Source organism: Ixodes scapularis, unplaced genomic scaffold, assembly GCF_016920785.2.
Source record: "Ixodes scapularis isolate PalLabHiFi unplaced genomic scaffold, ASM1692078v2 PGA_scaffold6__148_contigs__length_123643588, whole genome shotgun sequence".
NCBI classification, from domain to species: Eukaryota; Metazoa; Arthropoda; class Arachnida; order Ixodida; family Ixodidae; genus Ixodes; species Ixodes scapularis.
Genome location: NW_024609881.1, coordinates 117,086,631 through 117,108,938, shown reverse-complemented (window position 1 = coordinate 117,108,938; position 22,308 = coordinate 117,086,631). Strand labels below are relative to the sequence as shown.

Here is a 22,308-nt window from a genome sequence, read left to right as displayed (position 1 = left end):
CTGACTGTCATTTTGTGACTTCCAGGAGGTTCCTGTTCAAAAGTTCTTCCTAACAGTTTTGACTACCTTCATTTCTTGTTCATAGGTTAAATTCAACAAATATGATCATATAATAGATGAGAACTTTCAATAGGAGGTCCCAATACCTGGGAAATATTGATGCATTGAATGGCTCACAATGCTTGAGGGAGTTTGAGCTTTCCTAGAAAGGGTACACAGTCGTATGCTTTGTTTACATTTCATGGTTCAAAAGCTTGATTTGAGTTCGAGTGAACTCGTAAGCCTTTTTTCTACTAAAAAAAGCCACCTAAAAAAGGAACACCAACTCACAGTTCTGTGTGCGCTGTTGGAGAAACCCTGAAGGACACGCCTCGAGGTGCGATGCCTGCGTGAGATATACGGCATTAATGTTAACAGAGTACAATGTGCTTTCATTGTGCAGTAATCATAATAGCCAAATGGCTGAGATAATGATTTGCTCGCTAGCAGTGCACAGCCACGTACTGTATAGGACACATAATCCCCCCCCCCCCCCCCCCCCGGAAAAATTAAAAACTTGCCGACCGTATTTTTTTTCAAGGTTGAAGACGGTGAGTTTGTGATTTATCTTTCTGGGACTTCACTGTAACAACAGAAATAAATAGAATCTGTCTTGGATTAAGCATAGCCATAAGTAGGGTTCGGAGTTTTCGGTTTAAACCGATAAACACCGATAAAAGTACGCCGAATCATTTTTCGGAAATTCGGTTTTAACCGAAAAAGGTCAGTTTGTAGGTTCGGCGTTTTCGGTTTAAACCGATAAAAGTACGTCTAATTCGTTTTCTAGAATTCGGTTTTAACCGAAAAAGTTAAGTTTTTTAGGGCCGCGCTGAGGTGGTTGGGGAGGGAGAGAGAGAGAGAGCTTTGCGAGGTTCGACATTATGTGACGTCTTCGTGATTGCCCTCTTCCAAGGTTCAACATGCAACAAAAGAGGTCTTGGATTGGCCTTCGTCGGACATCTGTGTCTTTTCTGTGATCGGGCTTAGTGTGTCAAATTTCCGGTCCCGAAAAAAAAAAAGGTTCGTATGTGGGCTAGTTTAAGGTTTTCCGCTTCATGCACTTCAAAGGACATCGAGGAAAGCCGTCAATACCTTTCTTAACACGCTCTCTCAAACTTCCCTGTTGTTAAAAACATAAACACGATGGATTTTTTTTTTTTTTTGACATTCCGCTGGTTTTTGTACGGTCATCACCTCAGACGGTCACGTCGTCAGAATGGGAAGGAAAAATAAGCGCACTGAAGATTATGCCCGTGAATTCCGGAATTTTGAGGTGTGTCCTGACGGAAGTTGTAGCGAGGTCTACGTATGTGTGTGTCGTTATTCTTTGAGTGATTGCAAATATCGCAGCTACAAGGGCCGATGGTGCTTCTTGTATATTCACCGAAAGAAACCGGTAAACTGTTTTGGGAATAAATATACGCCGAAAAAAACCAAAAATTGAATTTTAAAATAAGCACCGAAAAAAGTACGCCGAATTTCGAAAAAATAAAAACCGAAAACGCGGAACCCTAGCCATAAGCAAGCATAATGAAATGAAGGGTAAGTGCTTTAATTGCAATCTCTTGTTTGCCTATTCTTTCTGAGGCACTAGAATCAAGTTACACCATTGCACTGCTATGCAAGCACATGTCACTGACGACCTGCACCCTAAAGCTTGCTTCACGGCATGGAGAGCTGCGAGGTGGGGAAACCGTTTGGTTGAAAACTCATCCTAAAAGGGGCCCTGCAATTCTATTTAAGCGTCTACCTTCTTTTGCGGTTTCTACATCTCTTGTGGCAATTCAGCGGGCACAGAGAGAGTCACTAAATATCAGTATGTCATATTTTAACCGAATGACGCGGAAACCTCCTTCTCCTACGGGGGTGCCCCGTGGTGCTGAACGTGCGCGGCATGTGACGAATTCGTGACGTCGTCGGTCGCGGTCAGCTCCAGCCTTCCGACTGGTCAGAGTCGCTAAAAGCTTTTTTAGTCAAAATATAAAATAAAAGTGGCGCAAACCGTTTCAGTTATGTATGAAAGTAGTTTTTGTTCAGTATTTTAAAACAGAAAAAATAAAAAAAAACAAGTGCAGTTTAGAAAGTACAGAAACAAGAACCAACATGCAATGGCCCGTCGGCAAATCCGTAACCAAGCGGTAGGAGAGGCGGCGCAAGCCGGCGGCGGCGCCCCCGTGGATCCTAGCAGACGAAGCACGACGCCGGCGGCCATACTTTGCAAGACGCGAAAGTATGAATTCGTCTCCTGTGGTCTCGCTCTACAGGAGACCCACCCGCAACTTGCCCGGAACTTGAGCATCGTCGAGCTGGGGCCGAGAGGCTTCACCAGCGTGCTCTGGACGCTTACGAGGAGTGTCCTCGTACGGTACTACTCCCCAGACCTGGTAAATTCATGCCGGCAGGTGCGGTGGGGGGGCTGAAGCAAGCAACAAGCTGATGACGCGCATGCGGCTTCAGGGGAAGCGGCCATTAACGTAAGCTGCAGCCGATTGGCCAGTTGCTTCGCTTCTACCATTGGCCACCCAAGTCAGGACCAGGGACGTCATGAAGGAGGTTATTTTCTACCTGTTTTTGTCATTTTAATTTGCCTATTATTTTTTGAAATAAAGTGAATTTCGAGAAAACAGAAGTTTCACTAAGTTACTATGTTTAGTGCACTCAGGTTTGGTGCAAATTAAAAACCAGTCAAAAAGCCGTTGCAGGGCCCCTAGCACACATCACCATGTGTCACAGCTGTAAGATGGGGAAGCTATCTGCTAAAGAACCTGCTCTATCGGACTAACTTCACTGCTCAGTGTGGCTGCACTGCTGGAAACCTGCCCTTTCTAAGGCTTGTAATCACCATATACATCCGTGACACATTAAAGCGACATCCCTGCTATTGTAATGAGTTGGGTTGTCAATGTGCACTTGCCATCAGCGAAAAGTGCTTTGAGCTCGCTCCCAAAAAGGTGCGTGGCAAAGCCAAAGGAGCAGCTGGTCTTGTGGAAGACAGCCACCACGTCGTCTGGCACCACGTCTCGGTTGGTCTCGAGGAAACCCGATGCCTCGTACGTCACGTTGCCCGCGTAGTGACGGATGCCAAACGCCCGGCCCTCTGCAGACTTGGCCTCGAAGAACCTTCGGAGAGAACACGACAATAAAAAACATAAAACTAAGTTCGTACTGCTTATAGATCCTCTGTGATGTCACATGACGCCATGGTGTCGCATGACATCATAGTGGCACGTGACGACCGTCACGCTAGCGATGTAACGTGAACACTGTGTTCCCACGACATCAAGGTGAACATCTCAGAAAGCTAATGACACCATGTGAACACTGATGTCATTAGCCTGACATCATTTTTTAGGCCACATGCCACTGACATAAAAGCACTAAGAGCTGGCCTTGTAAATGTTGTGCATTTAGAAACCTCTTCAATGGTCACACTGCTGTCGCACTACTGCACGTTGTATGTTAGAGTAACAGTAATTAATTTGGTACAGGTAGGTTCATCACCCTGATGTTCCTCAGGAGTGCAGGGTCTATATAGTTCCATGATTGACCTCAGATAGTGATGATCTGAGCCATTTTCTTTGGGGTCTTTTTGATACACTTTGTTGCTCTTTCATAGACACCCAATCGAGAAAGAGTATGCAGGGTGCCATACAGACAAATCGGAAATGAGTTCTGGGCACGGAAACTTTGGGGATTGTTGGTTGGTAGCCGTGCTTCCAGAGCCAAGTCAAGACAAGACAGAAACCCACCTGGGACTAGTCTTGTGCTGCAGACGAACCTTCTGGACGTACGACTCGGGTGTTCCTCGGAGGGAACACTCCACGTCCACCATGCTCAGCAGGCCCGTCCTCTGTGGTAACGAAGAAGGGTAAATACGGACAAGTTAAGAAAGAGTACTCAATTCATGGCGAGTGCTTAAAGTTCGGACTGGAACTGTATCACATGTATTCCTAAGTTAATTTAAGGCCAATCTGCACTGTGCAATTTTGTTTTGGAAAGACAGGCATGCGACGTGGTAGAGGAATCATCAACCATCATCGTTGGCAATGAGAAAAAGGTGTGACAGCATCGTCAGACATGTGTTTTATCAACATGGCACACCACATGAAACACCTTTTCAACTCCCCTTGTGTGAATACGCAATATTTCAGAATACTGATTCAAATACCAATGTATTTGTAATGTTAAAATTAGAGCCGTGCTTACATCAAAAACATTGCTAATTCGGGAATAGTGTTTGCCATTGGATTCGTTTTGCAGCACACTTTTACTGTTCCAAGTATTCAAGTTTTTCCAATATTAAAAAATAACGAACAATTTCTTCAAAAATTCTCCAGTTTCTCCCGTCAAGCTTCACCATTTGGTAGTGGCGCGTGCATGTCAAGCTTCACTGCCATTCTTTGGTGTGCTAGGAGAAACGGATGACGTGGCAAAGTGTCTCGATCGGTTGGCTCGATGGTCTCAGAATTTTGCTCACTATTGTAGGTCAGACTCTTAGGTGTTGAAGTATAATTATTTGTAAAAAAGTGATTTGGTTATAATTATAGTACATCGACACCTAATTTAAAAAAAAAAAGCTAAAAAAAAAAGTGGGCCGGTCCTGAAGGCAGTGCAATACTGGTTCAAACCGTGAAAAAGGTAAAGCAAGTTTGAGCACTTTGCAGCATTCCAAAAATGGGATTAATATCCTGGGTCCAAATAGAACCTGCATCAAATATAAGCTGATCAGAAGATTTTGACTATTTCAAATAAAGAATGTAGTCATTACGTTGCTTGCTATGTTACATTATGTGTTACATACCCAACTGCTATGCCTTTCTCTCCAAGTACAGACAAAACATTTTCATTGTGCTAACTTACAACGCAAGCAAAAAAAGAAAAAAAGAAATAAAAAAAATCAGAATGAATTATATCAAAATTTGACAGATATTTTGCCGATAAATTTAGTCGTGAAATTGTTACGTCACGTGGCATTATGAAGTAATGTGACACTGTGGCGTTACATGGCACCATGACGTCACTGACACCACGACATCCCGTTATATTGCGACGTCATGCGCTGGGACCAACAAGAAAAATTGTCCACGGAGGATTCCCATATGAAGTTTATAGCTTTAAAATGCACCACTTCAAAACGGAAAAAACTGAGGACTTGTCTGACGCACCAGCGAAGAGATGAGGTCGATGCAGGGCACGTTGTCGGCGTACTCGATCTCGAGGTCGGACAAGACCCCCTCCTCCCGGCACGCCTCCATGCTGCTCTTGAACACGTGAGTGTTGTAGAAGTGCTGCATCGTCTCCGCGCACAGGTTGATGCACAGGTGCTCCAGCTGGCTCAGCTGCGAGTCGTTTCACATGGGGGAGAGATCACTATTCGCACAGTCACTGGCAGAATGAAAACGGCAGGGCGAGTCTCTTTTGAATGCCCAAAGGCCCCCAGCATGCGCTCATTGCCTTCGGTGGTGCTTTTGTTGCACATGCTCACACAAGGCTCACGAGACGCAGAAGTGTGATCGACGGCAGCAAGCTCGTGCTAGAGGCGGGACAACTGAAAAACCTTCCTGTCGTTCACATCCTAACAGTGACCGTAGATATGCACGAATTATTGGCGGAAATTGCCTCGAAATTCAAGCATCGTACGTAAAAATATGAATACAAAAGCAAGCAGGTTCAAGTTCAGTTTTGCTGCAAAACATGTGCCGCAGGCTGCCCTCACCTTGACGTCCTCGAACCCGAACATGTCGAGGATGCCAATGAACCCGTCAGTGGCGTGGCGCACGGCAGAATTGAGCACCGTCATCGACTTGGAAGATTTGGCGCCACTGGAGCCAATGGTCGACGCATGTTGGCTTCCAGTGTCTGCAAAAATAATAATAAAAAAAAAATGAGAACGAAAGTAGCGTTGTGCCTTGTTCAAGTCATTTTTCTCGTTCCTCTGTCCTTCCCTCTTCGGTTTCGACTTATATACCCTTATTTCCGATAGAGTTAATGTGGCAAATAAATACTTGCAAGACTACTTTGATTCGGTCAGTTCTTTTTTAACTCGTTGCGAATAGAGTTGGCGTTATGAGCTTCCACTTCATTCAAAATGCCATAGAATAGGCAGTACATCGTCTCTATAAATTATGATTTATATTTGTTCTTAGAAAGTTTTCCCTTGTTGCAATCGTTACAAGAATCATAATTTATTTTCCTTTGGGGCTCACGTGGGTCTGACACAATATTTATTTATAGCAATTAAGTACCCTGCGCAACACTGTTAGCGCGAGCATGACTTCGGCGCTTTTAAGAATTTTACTTCTAAAGGGTACTGGTGGGCATCAAAGTTTATCAGTTAGATAAGTACCCCAAATGGGCATTTTCCAACCTGCAGTAGTTTTGATGACAGTTCTTTAATACTGGGAGAATAACAGAAAAAAAAACGGCGATGACTTGTTAGCGCAAACAGTGTCGCAAATTATTATTACACTTAAAAACAGATGAGGTAAAAAAAAAAAAAAACAGAACCTGGGAAATTGTAACAGCCTTAGGAGAGAGAGGAAGCATGCAATGCTCCCACAACAGTTTATTTCACGTGGAATTTCCCGACTGTGGAGAACTACCATTCTTATCAAAATATAGAATGGTGATTCTTTTTCTTTCTTGGAATCATTGTTTAAATAACCACTTTATCTAGAATCGCAACAAAAGTACGGCAAACTACAAGAATGATAAAAACATTCCGAGCTTTTCCATTCAGCAAATGCAGACCCTCCCCCGCGTCAGCCGATGTACACAGCACACAGGTGAAAAATAAACCTATTATTGGAAAATAAACCTATTATTATTAAAAGCGATGAAGTTCGATGCATTGGTACCGGATGTGGGCTGCACGCACTGCGCGATGGCGAATTTCCATCTTCACGCGAAAGGAAAGTAGGGGGAGCCAGACGGCCTAATGCAGTGGAGAAACAGATGGATTGATGAAAGGTTGATTGCGAAAGTCTCAATCCCTTTAAAGCACAAGACAAAAGCATAGCGCAAAAAAGAAAGAAAAGCTCAGAGAGGTGAAAAAGAGAGGGGGCAAAGCAACACAATGAGGGAGTTTCTGGCCAGGCGGCCTATATGCCTTGTGTTGGCCGTGTCAAGTGGCAGTTTTTGGATGTAGGAACCAAGACGACAAACCCAATGGAAAGGAAATTGATACACACATCCCCATAATAGTTACACGGGATCGACGATCGTGAACGCGTAACGACCGGGAAAACATACCCATGAAGTTCTACGTCGGGTTTAAAACAGATGCATGATGATGATGACGATGGTGATAGCTGCGCTCCTTACCTGTGTGATTGTGAACCGACTCGTTGGAGTCTGAGCTGAGGGTCCCTGAGGTGGACCCCATGCGCTTGAGACTGTTGGCTCGCCGTACAATGGTGGCCACCGTCCGGCAGTACAGGGCCTTGGCCAGGGCGTCCCTCACTTGACTTGCCTGAGGAAATCGGGGCGAAAAAGAAAAATGCTCTGGTATCTTTGCCTAGTCGCTAGGGCTTTGAACAGAAACTGACTCTGCTACATTAATCCCCACGACAACATTCTAGAAGCTTGCAATGAACATGCCATTATTTATAGCCTGTTACAAAGTAAGAACAGTGGGAGAGACCTTGCTTATAAAAAATATCCTCTCTGCTGAATGCCTAATGCATGGATGCGAATTGAGCATACGGACAATTCACTTTCGCGCAGGGCTTTGTGCTCATACGCGTCAATTTTGAAAAAGGGTGCTGGTTCGTAATGCGTGGCGTTGCGATGCAATTTGACTATGGGAATCCCGAGGCAGAGGCTCTCCTGTACTGTTGGCACTGCAATAAGTTGCAGCATAAGAAGGTAGAGAGAGTCCCCCGCCACAAAGCTCCATTTGCCATTGTAAGCAGTTTCCACCTCTCCACTCGATTACTCTTCATCCCAGATTCCCAGATGGTCAGGCCACAGTGCTGAATTTTTTATGTTGCCTGCCAGAGGCCAGTGCGGTGTACAGATAGGATATAAATGCTGAGTCAGCGTTCGGCTGGAATTAACTAACATAAAAATCCACCACTAAGTCATTGTTATCAATACCTTGCTGCAAGTTCAGTAACGCAGGACAAGGATCCTCCCGCAAAGCCCTCCACTCTAAGGAGCGAAAGTTGGAGAGGAGGTGGGTGGACCCCACCTTCCTTTTTCACTTCCTCTTCAGAGCTCGCCCGTTAAAGTGGAAAAAGTGGAGGGCCTTGTTTGGTGAGCTTGTCCTGCAATCCCTAACCTACAAAAGACTACAACGACTCATGCAGCATGCTCTCAGGAGTGGACGGTGGGTTACTTCTGGACACCAATCTATTTAGCATGGTATGTCCTAGAACAGGGGTGACCAGAGTGACATGGGGTTAGAGCTGCAGACCGAACTACAAAAGATCAGGGAGCGGCAGGGGAAAAAAAAGGGGGGGGGGTTACTTTCAACAAGAAACAATATGGAGGGTACAGTCCTTTCCAAGAGGGACAAGTATAATTTTCGACTACAACAAAATCTCCAGGCAGTAGAACGTTTCTTCAACCGCTAAGCAAAAATGAATACATGGCTCGCTAGCCAGCCACTGCCTCTGATACCCGTTTGCATATATGGTTAAAAATTCTTCCAAAAACAATAAAGGAAAGAGGGTCACTAGATGCGTCTGCGTCAAGATACAGTCCAGCTGTGTATATGTAGTGTAGTAGAAGGTTGCCAAGACTCTGAGTTTTTTTAAAACTTTTTCAGACACCATATCCTTCAGACACCATATCCTTCAGACACCATACCAGAACATATGGCAGCTTTTCTGGCCCTTCAGGCCATACACAGAACATATGTCGGCCTTTCTGGCCCTTCAGGCACCAGAGCCAGACCATATGGCAGCCTCTCTGGCCCTTCAGGCCATATCCAGACGATATGGCAGCCTTTCTAGCCCCTCAGGCACTGGCAAACAGGGTGCAACAGGTCGTACCAGGCCGGCGTCAGAGGCAGACTTGACCAGCTGTCCCCTGACGGTGCGCGTGCGGGCCGCCAGTCCCTGGAAGAGGGCCACGCTGGAGACGCCGAGAAGGGCGGCCACGGACTTGATCTCGGAGCCCCCCTTGAGGTCCACCTCAGAGGCCCCGCCCCCTCGGTCCACGAACTGAACGTTGCCTAGCAGAAGGACCGCCGCCAGCACGCGGACCACGTCCAGGAACGGGATGCCCAGCACCGACAGGCAGGACTGCGGGGGTGTTTGGGAGTGAGGAGACCGCTCTTGTGGGTGAACCTCGAGTTGGAAGCGCTTCAGAGCGACCGTGTAAAGCGAGACTCAACAAGTTAGAGGGATAAAAAGAAAGCGACATAAAGAAAGTCAGGACAAAACATATTGTCTTGATCCCCATCCTTTATGTTGCTTTCCCTTTATCTTTGTAACTTATCAGCACGCTCCAATTTGTGGAGTCAACAAGTTAGACTTGACAAGCTGACTGAAAACCGACACAGTACACACTTCAGTACCATCAAAGCCTCCCGCTCAGATGTTTAAAAAAAATGCAAAGTAACAAATACGTTAGAGGAAGCGAAAAACGCGCATCTTTGCACAAGCAATCTTCTCCTCCGTGGCCGGGGTGCATAACGCACGTGCGACAAACTTCCCTCTCCTACGAGGGAGGTGAAGCGGTAGCTGTGCAATTCGGCCACGGGGGGGCAAGACCGCTGGTGCAAAGATGCGCTTCGATAGGAAACCCAGACCTAGAAACCTGTCGAAATTGAGCGTTTTCATGGAACGATATAAAATGCTGTACGCACCTTTTCAAATATAGGTTAATTTAGTGGTTTTCGATGATCCTCAGCAAGTTTATAATTAAAACCCTACCTACAAATTCATTAATTAGAAAGTTAATTACTGTAAAGTAATGAATAAATTAATTATACCGAACATTATTTATTTCCCAAAATAGACTCTTTGGCAGAAACCAATACGATGTTAACCATTTTTTTTCTGCGATACATACTTTTAGCAGGAACGATTTGGCTCATGCTTTGAGAAAGACCCTGTATCCTATTTATAGTATACATAGTGTTTCACCAACTAGAATTCGATTATAATTAGGATTCCGTGTTTACAGAGTTTACTTCTCTTGAAACTCGGAGGGTGTTCTTAAGAGTTTATTTTTCGCTGAAATTTTAGGGACTATCTGAGTTTATTTTTGTTAGATTCCCCATTCTCTGAAATCCTGATTTGATTTTACTGTGTTGCCAATTATTAAAAATTCAATAAAACAAAATAAGTAAAGTCCGGGTATCACGACCCGCTGTCCTGAAGGAACCTTGACGGGCTAAAAGGCAAACCCCCTTTTGTCAGTAGTTCGAGATTGCAAAGGAGACTGAAGTTGCATCTCATCAGGGCCACTTACCTTATGCTCTTATAAAGTTTCTTTGTAGAACAGTACTTTCTTTTTATTAGTCGTTGTAACCTTGAAATCCTGAGTTTTTCGAATTCCCCTCCAAGCCGTCGAGCCATCCTTGTCCCAATGAAATTTAACAACAACAACAAATTTACTGGCAAGTGTTTTTCGGATTTTTTTTCGGATTTATCCGACAACACTAAACTTTAATTATAACAGAAGTCTGCACCCCGAAATCAATCTCTGAAAAAAGGGCCGTGCCCAGAAGACAACATAACAAGTGTGGACTATATGATTCATATATCCTTTGCATACTGCTAAGCAAAAATAATGTAACCTCCTAAGTTATCCGTCGATTCCCTCTATGAGCCACATTACACGAGGAATGCGAAGTGATAGCATAGCGATGAAGCGGAGGGGGCTCACTTTCCAGGCCTCGAAGCGTGTGGCGTCCTGCGCCTCGTTCTGGGCCACGTCTCCACGGTTCAGGTACCGCAGGTTCTGCACCGAGTACCCGTCCAGGTGCAGTTTCCCTGCAGCGAACGGGGATACCCTCCCTCAAAACAGGGGCTATCTAGCTGAAGCCACACTCTGACAGGAAGGCCGGTGCATCATGCTTGGGTAGCAATCCAATTACAGCAATTAAACTATCGTACCCAGGGGTGAAGCCTGTCATTCTTCCCATGAAAGAATAGGGAATGAAAGATGGATGGGGGAAGGGTGGATGGGTCAGGGTCGGGGCAGGAGGCCGAGGCCAGTCCCAAAGTGAGTTGTTAGGGGCACCGCCACCTTTGCGATTTCCACTCCACTCCGCATATTCAGGTCTTATAGGTAAATTTTTTTTGTTATTATTATTATTTTTTTTTTGTGGGGGGCGGGGGGGGGGGGAGAAAGATGGGGAGGGGGTAAAGTTGGTTTGAACCTTGAAGGACTTTTGTTGAGAAGTTCAAAGTTCGAGAAACTTTCGAACTTCGCAGATTTGGAAGTTTCAAAGTCGTTGAATTCATCAGCGTGAGATGATAAGGTCGAAGGTTCACAATTTTCCGACCTCCTTAGCACAACGAATTCAAAAGTCTAAAGCAGTGGTCGGCAACCTTTTGGCGAAGCGGGCCGAGTCGCGGCGAAGCCTAGTGGGCCGGACGGCAAGTAGCGGGGGGGGGGGGGAGTTAAGGTTAAAAAAAAGCACTTGCACGAACTTACATTGACGTACATAAATTGAAAATGAACAGTTTCTTTATTTCACGACAAACAACATGAGATACGACATATACCCGAAAACGCAGAGACTCCTCTCAGTGAGACTTTTGGTGTTGAACTGCGCTCGCCAAACTACGAACATCCACATTCAAGCTGCTAACTGCGGGTCGCAAAACATTGTGGGGGTTCTCGTCAGTCATTCGTGAGCGGAAGTTGGATTTTATGCACTTCATTCGTGAAAAAGTCTGCTCGCAGACGGGCAGTAGTCAACTTTATTTTTTTTTTCTTTAGCTGAATGCGTAGGGGGGAGGGGGGGGGGGGAGTTACCGGGAGGCTGAGGGCCGTATGATACTACCTCGCGGGCCGGATCCGGCCCGCGGGCCGCTGGTTGCCGACCACTGGTTTAAAGAATAACCAAATATTTTGGAGGTGCGAAAATTTGAAAAGTTTAAAATTGTCAACTTTTTCAATGTAAAAACTTCAAAATTTCGATACGTTTCGAGCCTTTCTAACCCCGGAGTTTAATCTTCACACCACAGGTCGGAAAAAGTTCGCGGAATCTTTACATATTTTGGATGGGACACCGGGCATGACGTAAGTGAATGAAACGTCACCTTCAGTAAAGTCGCATCGTAGACTCAGTTTTTAAGCAGAGATATATTATTGTTTATTTCTTATTTTTGTAATTTCCCGAGGTCCCTCCGCCGAGGATTTGATTAATTTTTTAAACTGCGGTCACGATAGCATTACGTTCCTCTAAAATATTCCTTAAACAGCGAAGGGAGGAACTTCCACCTGGCAACCTTGATCGATAACTAACCACCGTACTTTGCACACAAACACGCAATACATTAAAACCGTGTCATCATCAGCATACCTTCCTCGCACAGGCTCCAAGGCGGACACAACACCGCAAAGTGAAAAGAGAGGCCAGATGGCACAAGCCGCCGCCCGATTGAATGGGTTTAGACGTATGCATCCTTGTACCTATTCATCCATCCACAACTCACCGCGTTCCTCCTGGTTGAGCCCAGCCAGCATCTGGTAGAAGATGTGATAGTTCTTCTCGTTCGGAAGAGGCCTCACCACCCGTGTCTGCAAAATAGGATAAAAAAAAAAAATATTGCTTTATAGTCGAGAACAGTCACGGACAAAGCAAGCTAGAATATAAGAAAGAGCTTTGCGGCTGTCATTGTCGTATCTGGCCAGTGGTATGCAAAGTGTGTGTGCACGAGTGTCGAGGATCGCTCACATTGACGAAAAGGTTATTTTTGATCCCATCCAGGTGGTAAAGACAGCACTGTCTATATCCATAAAAACCCTGAGATGTAGAACAATAAAAAAACGGACAGAACAACGAAGTCTCACAGTCTCATTTATTAAACAACCATCGCCTTATATACCTGTCCCAGACTTCTTTCACAATTCAAACGATTTCCTCACACTCTATTGTGTACCCTAACTTTCAACCTATACCGACAACCACGCACAAACCTGAATCAGAAAAGTATAAGAGCCCGAAGCACAAAAGAACACAAACCCAAACATAAAAGGAAAAAAAAAAGGGGGGGGGGGGGTGGATTGCGAGAAATTCTTGCACTTGGCAAGGTCAGACTGTGAACCCGGCACCACTACACAAACCTAGAAACATTTTCGTTCCCTTATCAAGGGATAAGAAAGGTTGACTGATAGCATTCCCCAAGCTTAAAATATCCATAGTTTCGCTTAGCTCTGTTAAAGACTTCGTTTTTCTGTCCGTTTTTGTTTTTATTGTTCCTACGTCTCAGGTTTACTATGGATGTCATTCACCAGCTCGCCTGCGTTTTTTACCTTTCTTCACTGTCTATAGGCGGCGCAAGCCGCCGCCCGACTCAAGGAATCGAGCTGTATTCGTTTATCCACTGTATTGAAGGTGCTGGCACATTCTGTAGCTTGTTTTGTCCGCTACTGTATGCACTCGTCGAAGATACCAATAATTTGGCGAAGGCGGTGAGTCGAGATGAGCGGGAATGCTGAATGCTAAAAATCGCCTCAGCTTTTAAAACTTTTTTTTGTTGCTGGTTATTTCGTTGTTGGTACCATGACGTTGCGTGAGGTTATGCAATACGACCACAGGGAAAGGCCAGCACGTTTCCCCTCCAAGTATCCTCACTAGTGGATCCATGCAGCCTCGCCTTTGCAGGGCACAGGTTTGTCTGCTTCTTTTGAAGGGATTGTGGTGACGTCAGAACGCCGAGCTCTGATTGGCTCTGACTGAAGGATAGTGGGTAGACCTCAAGGCAAGCTGCTTTGAGGCCATACCCACATTCTTTCAATCACGCGCGTGCTTTGCGGCGACTCTCGCCGATCTTCAGCCTGTTTGCCGAATTGGGGTGGGCCGGGAATATCCGTAAACGATGCCGACGTCACCTTGTCTCTGGGCGATATTAGGGTGTTTTCATAGGTCGTTTTCTCCGTCCCGCAACGATCTCCGCAACCCGCTACGATTCCCGGAACTCTACAACAAAGGCCATGGGCGCGCAAGCGCAGTAGCGGCTTCTTCGTTGCGGAGGGCTTAGCGGAGGGGGAAACGCGGTCTACGAAAACTCCCTATTCCGTCAGGGCGCGTGACGTCGCGCGTGACGTACGACAACAAATATGGGGGCTGCTGCAGCGGCCCATGAGACATCATATGCACGCGGTTGTTCTCGTGACAACGCTTCCAAAGGTGACCACAAGGCAAGGCGCGTGTGGCCCCGCGTATTTGGAGCAGCGCTTACTCTTTTTCGTAACTTTTACGACTTTATGCACTGACCTTTCTTTCGCCATCATGAACCTTGACTACAAATCAAAAAGAGAGTGCAAAACGTTACGCCTGAGACTTGAAACATACTAAAGGCTTATACTCTGACGTCGAGCGTATCAAACGCGGCGTAGCGCTTGATACGCAATCAGTACCTCTGCCCACAGAGGTACTGACTGGTTGCACATATCGAGTTCCTGCTCGCCGGCCAATGAAAAGCGCGCATTCTGCGCTACTCTGCATGCGTTCGCTACGCTCAACGTCGGACTATGACAGTGAATGAATGAGAAGGGATCCTTACCTGATCGAGAAAATAACAGTGAATCTTTGTCCTGTACAGGGCACCATCGGTCACCTGCACCTCGATGAAATGACCCTGCGGTGAAAAGAAACCAACAATGGTGACAAATGGAATATACACTTTTCAAAGAGATTACAGGTAAACTAATCAGCAGTCAATGCACAACTAACAAAACAACACTTCATTATACATGCACATAGGTTTTGTTGTATGATTGCGATATGTAGCGGGACGTTGAAGTCATAATAACGTAACTTTGATGTACGATATATTTGACGTCAACTAAGTATACGTTACAGCGAACAGAGCACGCGCGAGTCATTTATTTGTCATCCCAAGTGCGGGATCAACTGATGTGGGTTGGCATGTGCGTACATAGTAGGGATGGTTCTATAACGAGGTGCACGCAGAGATATGGAGTCACGCACGTATGCGATGAAATTAAACCGAGGTCACACTCCTAATACATCATACTGAAGCTTGCAGACATTGTATGAGACGTGTTTCTTCCCCATGTGACGTCACATTAGTTACGCAAAAGCCGTCTGCAGACATGTTGAAGATGCATGAGGCATGTCAGCATATCATGCTGTCGTCATGCCTGCAGCCAACACCGTGTCTTTTGTATGACGCGCAAGCAGTGTGTACGACTGCTGCTTTAGGGGTGTTGCACAAACACCCTTCGTAAAGGTGTTGCAACAACACCCTTCGTCGTGTGCTGGCGAACATTGGAAATAATACGATACTGGCGATTTTGGCAGCGTCATAAAAACGTTCTTTTCTTTACGAACAACACATTTGCAAGCAGCGCACACAACAACGTACAGTTGCGCGGTGAACAGAAACAATAAATACATATGCAATGAAGTGCGACGGAGACTGCATTCACGACACTGTTTGTCTGCTCCTCAGCCTGATATACTCAGCATCAGAAAGATACTCTCTCGCTGATGAGTGCACCCCCGCAACTCCGAAGTTTAAAAGTATGTTCGCTCTGCTCCCGGCAATATTTGGCATAAAGCGCAAGTCCAAGGAATGTGTCTTTGAATAAAAATCATTGTTACATAGACAATAATTATTCGATATAATCGTTAAAACAAGCTCCCTTCAAGCTGTTTAAAGGAGGTGTACACTCTCAGAAATAAGGGGTGTAGGGGATACACCCCTTCTCCCATGTGTAACACCCCAAAACTACATTTCGACGTTTAGTCCACTGACGTCGGGATGGCGATACCAACTTTTACGAGCGCCTTGATAGCTGTTGGATGTGACGTACTAAATAATGTGCGTATCAAAGACAAAAATGTTTAGCAACAGGGAAAAAAAAAAAAAAAAGAAACAACGAAAAAACGTTGATTGCATGTCCTACTGTAGCCTTTGAGTACATTAGCTATTTTAATAAGTTGTATCGCTCGACTATCAAACCGCTCATGAAAGTTGCTATCGTCGGTTCGACGTCGGTGGACTGAACGTCAAATTGTTGTTTTGAGGTGTTACATAAGGGGTGTACACCGTACACCCCCTATTTCTGAGAGTGTAAGGCTACTTACAGCCTTTTCTGCAGCAGCACCTTGTTTACACCCCTCGGAAATGAGAGGCGTTCTATGCAACACCACCCTATATTATGATTAAAAAGGGTGCATTACTCAAAATAAGAATTGTGAGAGGGTGCAGCCATGGATGCAATTAAGTCTCTTAAGCACTCATTTCACGCCCTTAAAGGTGTATAAACAAAATCAACAGTGTCTGGCAGCTCAAATAGAAATTTTCGACACGAGGTCGACACAACTATTGACAGTGATTTTCTGATGACATTGTTAACATGAAATCAATATAAAATCTTCGACACTGAGTCATCACGAAGTCTGTAACCCTCATCTTGACACTGGCTGCAAAAAGTGAGGTGAAAAATTTCGGCAAGAAATCAACGAAACGTTTGCAGTCTTTCTTACGAAATTCTCAAAAGAAAGAAAATAAAAGAATCCCATAATCAAAGCTTCTTATTTTAGCACAAACCATTGTTAGTATATAATAAACTGTACATATTCCGCTACGGGTTCTAAAACATTAAAGTCAGCACCAAGTCTATAAAGACTTTCTGTTGATTCATTCAACAGAAATTCAGTCAAAAGCGAGTAATCAGAGTCAACAAGCTGTCAACACGTTTTCGATAGAAAGTTTCTAATATATATATATATATTTTTTTTTTACAGGATGCCAGAAAGAAATTTGATACTGTGTGTGTCTGAAACGTGCACTGTCTTTTTTTAATTTTTTATAAACTAACGAATAACTTAAATATGCATACAAGTATCTTAATTCACAACGGAAAAAAGGAAATGGGTAAAACTGTAAAAAAAAAAAAGTTGAACATTTTCTTTTAAATTTTATTGCGGTTTTTAAAGTTGAAAACGAGCGTAAAGAAACTTCGCATAGCGTTTCAAACAAATAGAAAAAAAAAAAAAAAAAAAAACAGCATAAAAACGTGTGCGTGCGTGTGTTGCGTTGCAGAGGGGAGGGGGAGGGGGGGGGGGGCATTCCAAGCTCCGCAGGTGCCGTCAACAATCCGGATTCGCTGCTTTTGTATGTCTTGTCTTGGCTCGTTTTTGGCTTGTCGAGGTTTCTTTTATGCCGTTCGGCGTCGTGCACGGGCCACTACATCATCACTAAGAAGGGGGGGAGAAAGGAAGGCTCCCTCCGAGGAGGGTCTAGCGTCCAGGCGAATCCGCCGGCGAACCATAACTCCGGAGCACTGAGCCGTGCTCCACTTCCGACGGGCATCCATCTTGAATTTTTGTGTCCCTCAAGGTCGCGGTCTTCGTGGCGAGGCCGTTCCCCAGGAATGCTAGACTAGATCCTTGTACTTTCAGCGAAGAGTTTCGGTATAGGCATATAATAAAACGAATTTAGCCAGTAATAATAATAATAAAAAAAAAAACCCAGATTAAAATACAAATTTTGTGTTTGTCTTGTATATAAAGCAAGCAACATAGAAATACGCATTACAGTCACATAGAAGAAAATACGTGGTCAAACATTAACAATTAAACTATATTAGATATTTAAAGGGGTACCCGGCGATTTTTTGAGCTACCTCAACTAACTACATTTTCTGATTTCCCGGCCTTTACCCTTTCCGGTATGCTATTTAGTATCGCGAAATTCATAATAGTTATTGCGAAATTGGCAAATGAAAATGATGCGAAAACCAACATTCAAATATACCCGCACTTTTCAGTGCCGTGACGTCAGTGGAAGGCAGGCTTGCCAATCGAGCGAGCAGTCTAAAAAAATAGAATATGCCAATCATTTGTTCCGTGCTGGAGCGCGGGGACTGGAGCGAGCTTTCAAAGCATTCATTTGACACCTAGAAACTGCTTCGAATCAGTTGGGAGCATATTCTACAGTCCGAAGAGTGAACCCCGGCACTTTCACTGACGTCACTTTTTTGTTGTTGCCAGTGGAGACTCAGTTTGAAAAACACGGTGAGGACAAAAAGTGTAAATTCAATAACTTCGTGAAAAAAAAAAAAATATTTTAACCTAATATGTGGGATACTATTTTAGCGATGTTGTTTGGCGAGTTTAGCAAAATTTCAAGCAAATCGGGGACCATGAAGAAATCGCCGGAGTACCCCTTTAAAGGAGCGATGCAACAATTTTTGTACTTTGCCCAAATACCGCTTAGAACGAATCCCTAACGTTAATGACCTATGAAACACGCGTTCGTTTTTCACCCCACGCAATAGAAGTCCCAAGAAAAAATTTAAGGAAAAACGAGCAGCGTTCACCCCCTCAACTCGCAGCCAGAACAAGCGGCCACATCATCTGGAGCCGATTATATGCCGCCAGTGTTGATCGTAGCCACGCGCTGGGGTTGGCAAAGCGCAGGACACGCGCTGAGTTCCAGACATTGTTATGGCTCGGCTGTTGTCGTCGTTGCAGCGATTGGACACGGGTCACAACCCGAATGCTCCTTGAGCTAGCAATTATCACGAGCCCAAGTCGAGTGTCCACGCAATGCTCGGGTCCAATCTATGAACCGCATTCAAATATCGTCACTTGGGTGTACTGCGATCCCCGAGTTACGTCATCAAATTTCGCAAAGGAGAGATTGAATGAAAATGATCGCTTTTGTCCTTGAAATTACACCGCAACAAAGGAGTTTCTTGGCCAGTGGCGTTGCGTGTGAGTATCCTTGAGTACCAGGTGTGCCAGTAAGCTCGCGTCAAATGAAGAACATTCCAATTGAATATCGTTGCACAGCTCCTTTAAGGGTGTTAATTGGCCTGTCCCAGTGCTGTAACACCACCCCAAAGACACTGTCTAGGACCAACGCTCCAAGGGTGTTTTAGTAACACCCTCAGGGGAGTTAGCCCTAAGACAAGCTTATTTACACCCTTAACAGTGTAATACTTCTAGTGTGAATGTACGTCTACGTTCTTGCTTCTACGTGGCTGTAATCCGTATTTCTATTTGCGTTACAGCAGACACGTAGCCAAAAGGGGGGGGGGGGGGGGCATGCCCCCCCCCCCTGGCTACGTTTTCAATTGTTTCGAAAAATAATAATAACAAAAAAAAGTTTTTGACCTGTGAGTCGCCCTTTAATTACGAAATGCAGTGGCATCTTCTGCACAAAATAGAATGCAAAATTATTTTTATATTGCAATATTTTCAACAAGGTTTAGCTGAAATAATGTTCAGAATACTTATCAAAATTCTTAAATCAGGTAAAAAAATGATATGACTTCAGCGGTAGAGGAGAAAAAATGTTCGATCGACCAAATCCAAAACAACAAAATTCGGGACACACTTTTCATCATATATCAATATGACCCAATCATATTGACATGTACTTTATGCATAAGGGTGACGCATTAAGGCACTTGTACAATGGCCGGGAGATCAAGTTTCGATTCCGTTAACATTTCAGGCTTTACTTTCGTTAACAACTCGAGGGGAAAAAAAGGTCGAAATATTTTTACGTGTATCTCCGATCCATAGGACCGCGTTACCACGCACGTAATAAGGAACTAACGTCCAATCAACCAAAGAATACATGGCATTGTCCGTGACGCCCAAGGATAAATTTACTACTTTGCACTTAGGCCTAGCGAGGATCCTCCAGCCTAGTGCGGAATCACGTGACAGGCGTTTTCTCTCTCGGTATTGACGTCACACCACTGCGGCGGCGCTGCAGTAGGCACTGCGCATGCGCAGCTGCTTCTCACGCGATTATGGTTTCTGCGCCACCTGGTGTGGGTAAACGCGTCCTTATTTGTATAATTATAGGGTATCGGTGTACAGGGGGCGTTTTCTCCTGCTCGTCTTCCACAGAGCTCCCCACCAGCAGATATAAGGCCTGCGGACTGAAGAGGCGCACAGATTGCATGTACACGAGCGCCGAATCAGTATTAGGCTTAGACTCGTGTTCACGCGCTTTAGAGTGAACACGCGTCCCCAGTCAAACGCTGACGAAGGGTTCCGCTACGTCAGCCGAGAGCCGCGTCAGAAACGCCAATAAATATTTCGTGTTCTTGTTGTTGCCCCCCCTACGTTTAGTTCTCAACTTTGCCGCTAGGGGCGGGACGATTGGAGCTCCTGTCCAATGGCGATTCAGACCGCTGTACGCAGTTTGAATGGAGGGGAGGGCCACTTGGAATAGGTATAACCATCTTCAAGGGCTTTGGAAAGCGGACGGCAGCAGTAGTCGAGAGAAAGCCAAATTAAGGCTCTGGTAAACAACCAAAAAATGAACATAACTACCCCCTCCCTTTTCACTAAAAATAACAATCGACACACGCAAAAAGAAAAGGAAAAAAGAAGAATCAACTTTAATTGCGGTAGCTACTAGTGTTTTTGGAGTGTTATTTTTCGTCGCTACGAAAGCCACACTATATATATGAAGCGCGTCCCTCTCTCAAACTAAAATCATAAAAATAAATGCGGATACCCAGAGGGGAAACAGTGGCAGAGAGAACCCCTCGGGCGTAATAATAATAGTAATAATAAAATAAAAAGAAATGCTAGCTCGTAATACGCTTATGTGCGCAATACAAAATAAAAAAAATTTTTTTTTTTTACTTGTGGCCTTTACCACCGTAACAGAAGGAACACGTTGTCGTAAGAACGGGCGAACGTGTACAAACAAATAAAAATATAAACGATACACACACAAGAAAAAAAAAGAAGAAAACGGTAGAGAAAAAATAAATAATGTGTTAGCCCGCCAGCTACTGCCCGTAATTTTTTCTCTCCATTCGAACTCAAAGGCACACCGAAACGAGTTTGCCGAAACGTCCGCCAGTCAGCGCCACCGTGCGGAGAGAGGGGGAAGTGGGGGATCTGCAGAACCACAACGGCTTGGGATGGACCTCGGAGGAGACTACGAGCCATCCTTGAGCCAAATCCAATGCCGCGTGGAATGTCACGTTACCATCGAAAGATGCGCAGCGACGCACCAAGTCATGTGAATAAGTAACCAAATACCGTTGCTCGTTATTCGCCCAAAAAAGTGTCTCAGTATGTTACTCCTTACTGCGATTCAAAAGAAGATGCAATTAGTAACGTAACTAAGTTACACGTTACTCGAAATACGTAACTTAACAATGTTACCCGTTACAGTTTTGAAAGGATAACGACTATCTTACCACGTTACCGGAAAAAGTATACCGCCAACACTGGCCGTTACTCGAAGTACGTTATAGCTTACTGTTCTGAAAACGTAACGAGTACGCTACTACATTACCGAAAAAAAAGTAACGCGTTTCGCGTAATGCCATTACTAGTAACGCGTTCCCGAAACCACTGCCTGTAACGCGCGTCACGTACAATTCTGCGCGATGCGTCCGCAGCGTTGGATTGGCTGGGATTGGCTCGCAGCGTCCGGTGAGGTCCAAGGTAAGGTGAAACGAAGTCTGCAGGGAGCCGGTTTGGGGGGAGCCCAGTTAATGTAACCATACGAAGACACAAAACATAAAGGAATGCATATGTGGCCCCCCTCCATAGCTCGGATGAAAGACGGGGGGAGGGGTTCCTCCAACTTTACTTCCAACAAGCAGGGAGGAATTCGGGCCCTACGCTTTCTTTGTATGTGCGTTTGGTTCTTTCTCGATAGTTATGCTTGCATCAGCGGCAAGCAACAAGCGGTCTGCGACAGCGCGGTGGTGGTGGTTGGTGGCGGTCGGCTCGCGTTTTAGGCTGGGTGTATGGATGCGTATACGGTTGGACCCTTGAAATCGGGCGGCGGCGGGCGCCACCTATAGTCCCTGTTTTAAATGTCAACACGTAGGCTACATATATACAGGGTTTCACAAAAAAAAAATTTACAGGTTTTTTTTTTTTTTTTTTTTTTACCGCAAAAATAAACTAGGCATCGCCGAACACTCATTCTCCGCCCAAATGTAGAGTTAGAGGTCACAACCAGATGCCAAAGTTTCAGCCCGATCCGATACCAAAAGTTATAAGTGATTTTCTGAAAAAGCTTAATGGGAAAATGGTGCCGATGGAATTTTTGAATACATAATCTATGGCACCAGAAACCGAAAACGGGCAAATATGGGCTCCATTTTCCCATT

General features: G+C 44.9%; 1 protein-coding gene across 1 annotated transcript in view; it reads right to left on the bottom strand.

Annotated features, from left to right (window-relative positions):
• Positions 1-22,308, bottom strand: part of LOC8033433 (unconventional myosin-VIIa) — a 63,595-nt gene that overhangs the window by 14,243 nt on the left and 27,044 nt on the right. The window contains exons 5-14 of the mRNA XM_040502090.1: positions 14,733-14,807; positions 12,660-12,744; positions 10,879-10,985; positions 9,036-9,287; positions 7,363-7,510; positions 5,756-5,898; positions 5,205-5,378; positions 3,789-3,889; positions 2,954-3,159; positions 331-385 (exon numbers count right to left, since the gene is read on the bottom strand). Coding sequence (XP_040358024.1) covers positions 331-385; positions 2,954-3,159; positions 3,789-3,889; positions 5,205-5,378; positions 5,756-5,898; positions 7,363-7,510; positions 9,036-9,287; positions 10,879-10,985; positions 12,660-12,744; positions 14,733-14,807 — 1,346 coding nt within the window. The remainder of the gene's footprint in view (positions 1-330; positions 386-2,953; positions 3,160-3,788; positions 3,890-5,204; positions 5,379-5,755; positions 5,899-7,362; positions 7,511-9,035; positions 9,288-10,878; positions 10,986-12,659; positions 12,745-14,732; positions 14,808-22,308) is intronic.